Genomic DNA, 2,557 nt, shown 5'->3' with positions numbered 1-2,557 from the left:
TAGCTTTCTGGAGTGAACATCCATCTTCCAATCCAAAACCAATCATCCATTGGTTTAGAAACTGATTCAGGCATGGACTGTAAAGGAAATAAAATTTCCTGCATTGCTCAACCAGTCTGAACTTATAACGCCTTCCTGCCCACTCCTACCCTGATATTCTTCATGAAATATGCTCTTTATCTTCTCAAACTATGTCTTCTCCTTTGATTCTGAATATCAAGCTCAAAGAGCAAAATATCTGTGAAATTGTCCACTTTATAAAATCATTGTCTTGCTATTTACTAATAACGTGCTTTCTAGATTTTAAAAACTGGTTTCCTGGGGATCCGCTGATGGGCCCCTCTTTTTCAGCTGTCCTATGTTCTCTTGTAGCTCCCCCAATGGCAGGCCAATAACTCTCGAAATCCAAATCTCTCAGTTACTACTATTGCAGTTCCATTCTTTCCAAACTTCTTATCCTCCCCAGACTTGTACAAGACCAACAGCTTTATTCTACGTTCCATTCTCTGCTGGTTTGGGAACCTGTGGTTCCAGGTCATGTGGCTCACTCTTCTCCATGACAAACTCAAAAAAGATGGAAAGAAGAATTATTAATGCAGCCAAAACCTTTGCAAGGAAAATATTTGAATTATCATGGTTACTTGATCCTTTGTTCTGCATCTATGACAAAGTAAAACTGAGTTATCCTTCCCCATGTCAGTCTACTAGATCTCTGAATTGTTAAATTGCTTTTCTGCATCCAAAATGAAGAGCAGTCAGGAAATTATCTTATTGTCAGCACATCAGATATCTTGCTGTAATAAACAAATAACTTATCACCGTCTGTGTTTAACTGGCTAAAATTGAAGATATTTTCTCAAGGTCCTTTTCATAGCTGTTTTCACCTCATTGTTTTTCAGACTGTAGATGAGGGGATTCACTAAGGGAGTAACCACACTGTACTGTACGGAGAAGATCAACTCCAATGTGGAACCTGAGGTAGGCATGAGATAACGCAGGAAAGCTGAGCCATAAAACAGCAGCACTACTGTAAGGTGGGAGGAGCAGGTGGAGAAGGCTTTGCTTCTACCTGAGGAGGAGCTGATGCCCAGGATGGTGGAGACAATGCGAGCATATGAGTAAAAGATAAGCAAACAGGTTCCAAATCCATTGAGGAAGGCAGAAAAAAGCATGACAATAAAACTGGAGGAGAGATCAGAGCAGGCAAGAACAAAGAGAGAGGGCAGATCACAGCTGTAGTGGGGGATGATATAATCCCCACAAAAGTCCAAGTACAAAGCTGGAAGGATGTTGAAGAATGCAGTCAAAAAGCTCAGGCCCCAGGATCCCCAAGCCAGCCCCTGACAGAGCAGGCTGTTCATCACCTGTCCATAGAGCAGAGGATGGCAGATGGCAGCAAAGCGGTCATAGGCCATAGCCGCCAGCAGGCAGGCTTCAGTGGATCCATTCACAAACAAAAAGAAGATTTGTACCAGGCAGCCCTTCACAGAGATGGTTTTCTTCTGAGACAACAGATTCTCCAGCAGTTTTGGCACTGTGACAGAAGAAAAGCAAATATCCTGGAAAGAGAGGTGACTCAGGAAGAAGTACATGGGTGTGTGGAGGTGAGAATCTGCCCTGGTCACCAGCAGCAGCATCAGGTTCTCAGTCATGGTCAGGAGATAAATATGCAAAAACAGCACAAAGAGCAGAGCCTGGACGTGTGGGTCAGCAGACAGACCCAGGAGGATGAACTCATTGATGGTGCTGTGGTTCTCCAAGGCCATTTAGAGAGGATTTTATCTAGAAACAATATATAAGGAAACCTGAAATCTCCTGACCATATTCATTTATCAGAGGATGGGGGTCTCATCCCAACTCATTTATATTTCATTTCACATCTCCCTCTATATTTCTTTTATATATTTCTTCCTGGGTTGATCAGCAGTTTCAATCCTTTACACTTCTGCAAATACATTAATTAATAACTGATCTCCTGATCTAATTCATTACACTTTTTTTGGTAACACAACCTGTGCTTAGCAATATTCTCTAAGCATTGTAGATATTAGTGAAATTCTTAGAGTGGATGTTCCAAAATAGGTCTTTCTTCTTTCTTGGTCTTTCATTCTCTTTCAAATATTTTCTAATGTATATACTACTAAGATATTTTGTACTTCATTTAATTTAGGTTCATACATGGCACTTTCACTTCCTTGCCAATGTGCAGTCTTGGACAAAACTGAAATATGTAGCCATGGGCAAGTGTGCACACGTATGTCTGTGTGTCCCTGAGTTAATATGTTAGATGTTGGGATTGAATAAATAATGGACGAGCATAGTAAGCCTATTTTTCAGAAGAAATATTGAGAATTTGAGGTAATATAACTGTCTAAATTGCCAATTCTAAGAATCATAATACTGCTCCAATGTGTAGGACTCTAAGAGAAGACAAATTCTACCAAAGAGAATCTTCCGATCTAGGGTTTTCAATGAATGTTCTCTATCAACTGACACCTATGGGTCTGTAAGGTTGTCCACACATTATGTCCTAGAAATTGTCAATGTTGAGCCAGAC

At 40.6% G+C, this 2,557-nt stretch overlaps 1 protein-coding gene across 1 annotated transcript; it reads right to left on the bottom strand.

The window, feature by feature from the left end:
• Positions 1-836: 836 nt before the first annotated feature.
• Positions 837-1,766, bottom strand: LOC101419281 (olfactory receptor 8S1-like). The gene has a single exon (XM_004484429.2). The coding sequence runs from the start codon at positions 1,764-1,766 to the stop codon at positions 837-839; it is 930 nt and encodes a 309-aa protein (XP_004484486.2).
• Positions 1,767-2,557: the final 791 nt, after the last annotated feature.

This window comes from Dasypus novemcinctus, chromosome 12 (assembly GCF_030445035.2).
Source record: "Dasypus novemcinctus isolate mDasNov1 chromosome 12, mDasNov1.1.hap2, whole genome shotgun sequence".
NCBI classification, from domain to species: Eukaryota; Metazoa; Chordata; class Mammalia; order Cingulata; family Dasypodidae; genus Dasypus; species Dasypus novemcinctus.
The sequence above is the reverse complement of the archived record's forward strand: the minus strand, read 5'-3'. Positions and strand labels throughout refer to the sequence as shown.

Excerpts from the sequence above, each read along its gene's own strand:
- LOC101419281 (XM_004484429.2), bottom strand. The coding sequence starts at position 1,766 with ATGGCCTTGGAGAACCACAGCACCATCAATGAGTTCATCCTCCTGGGT.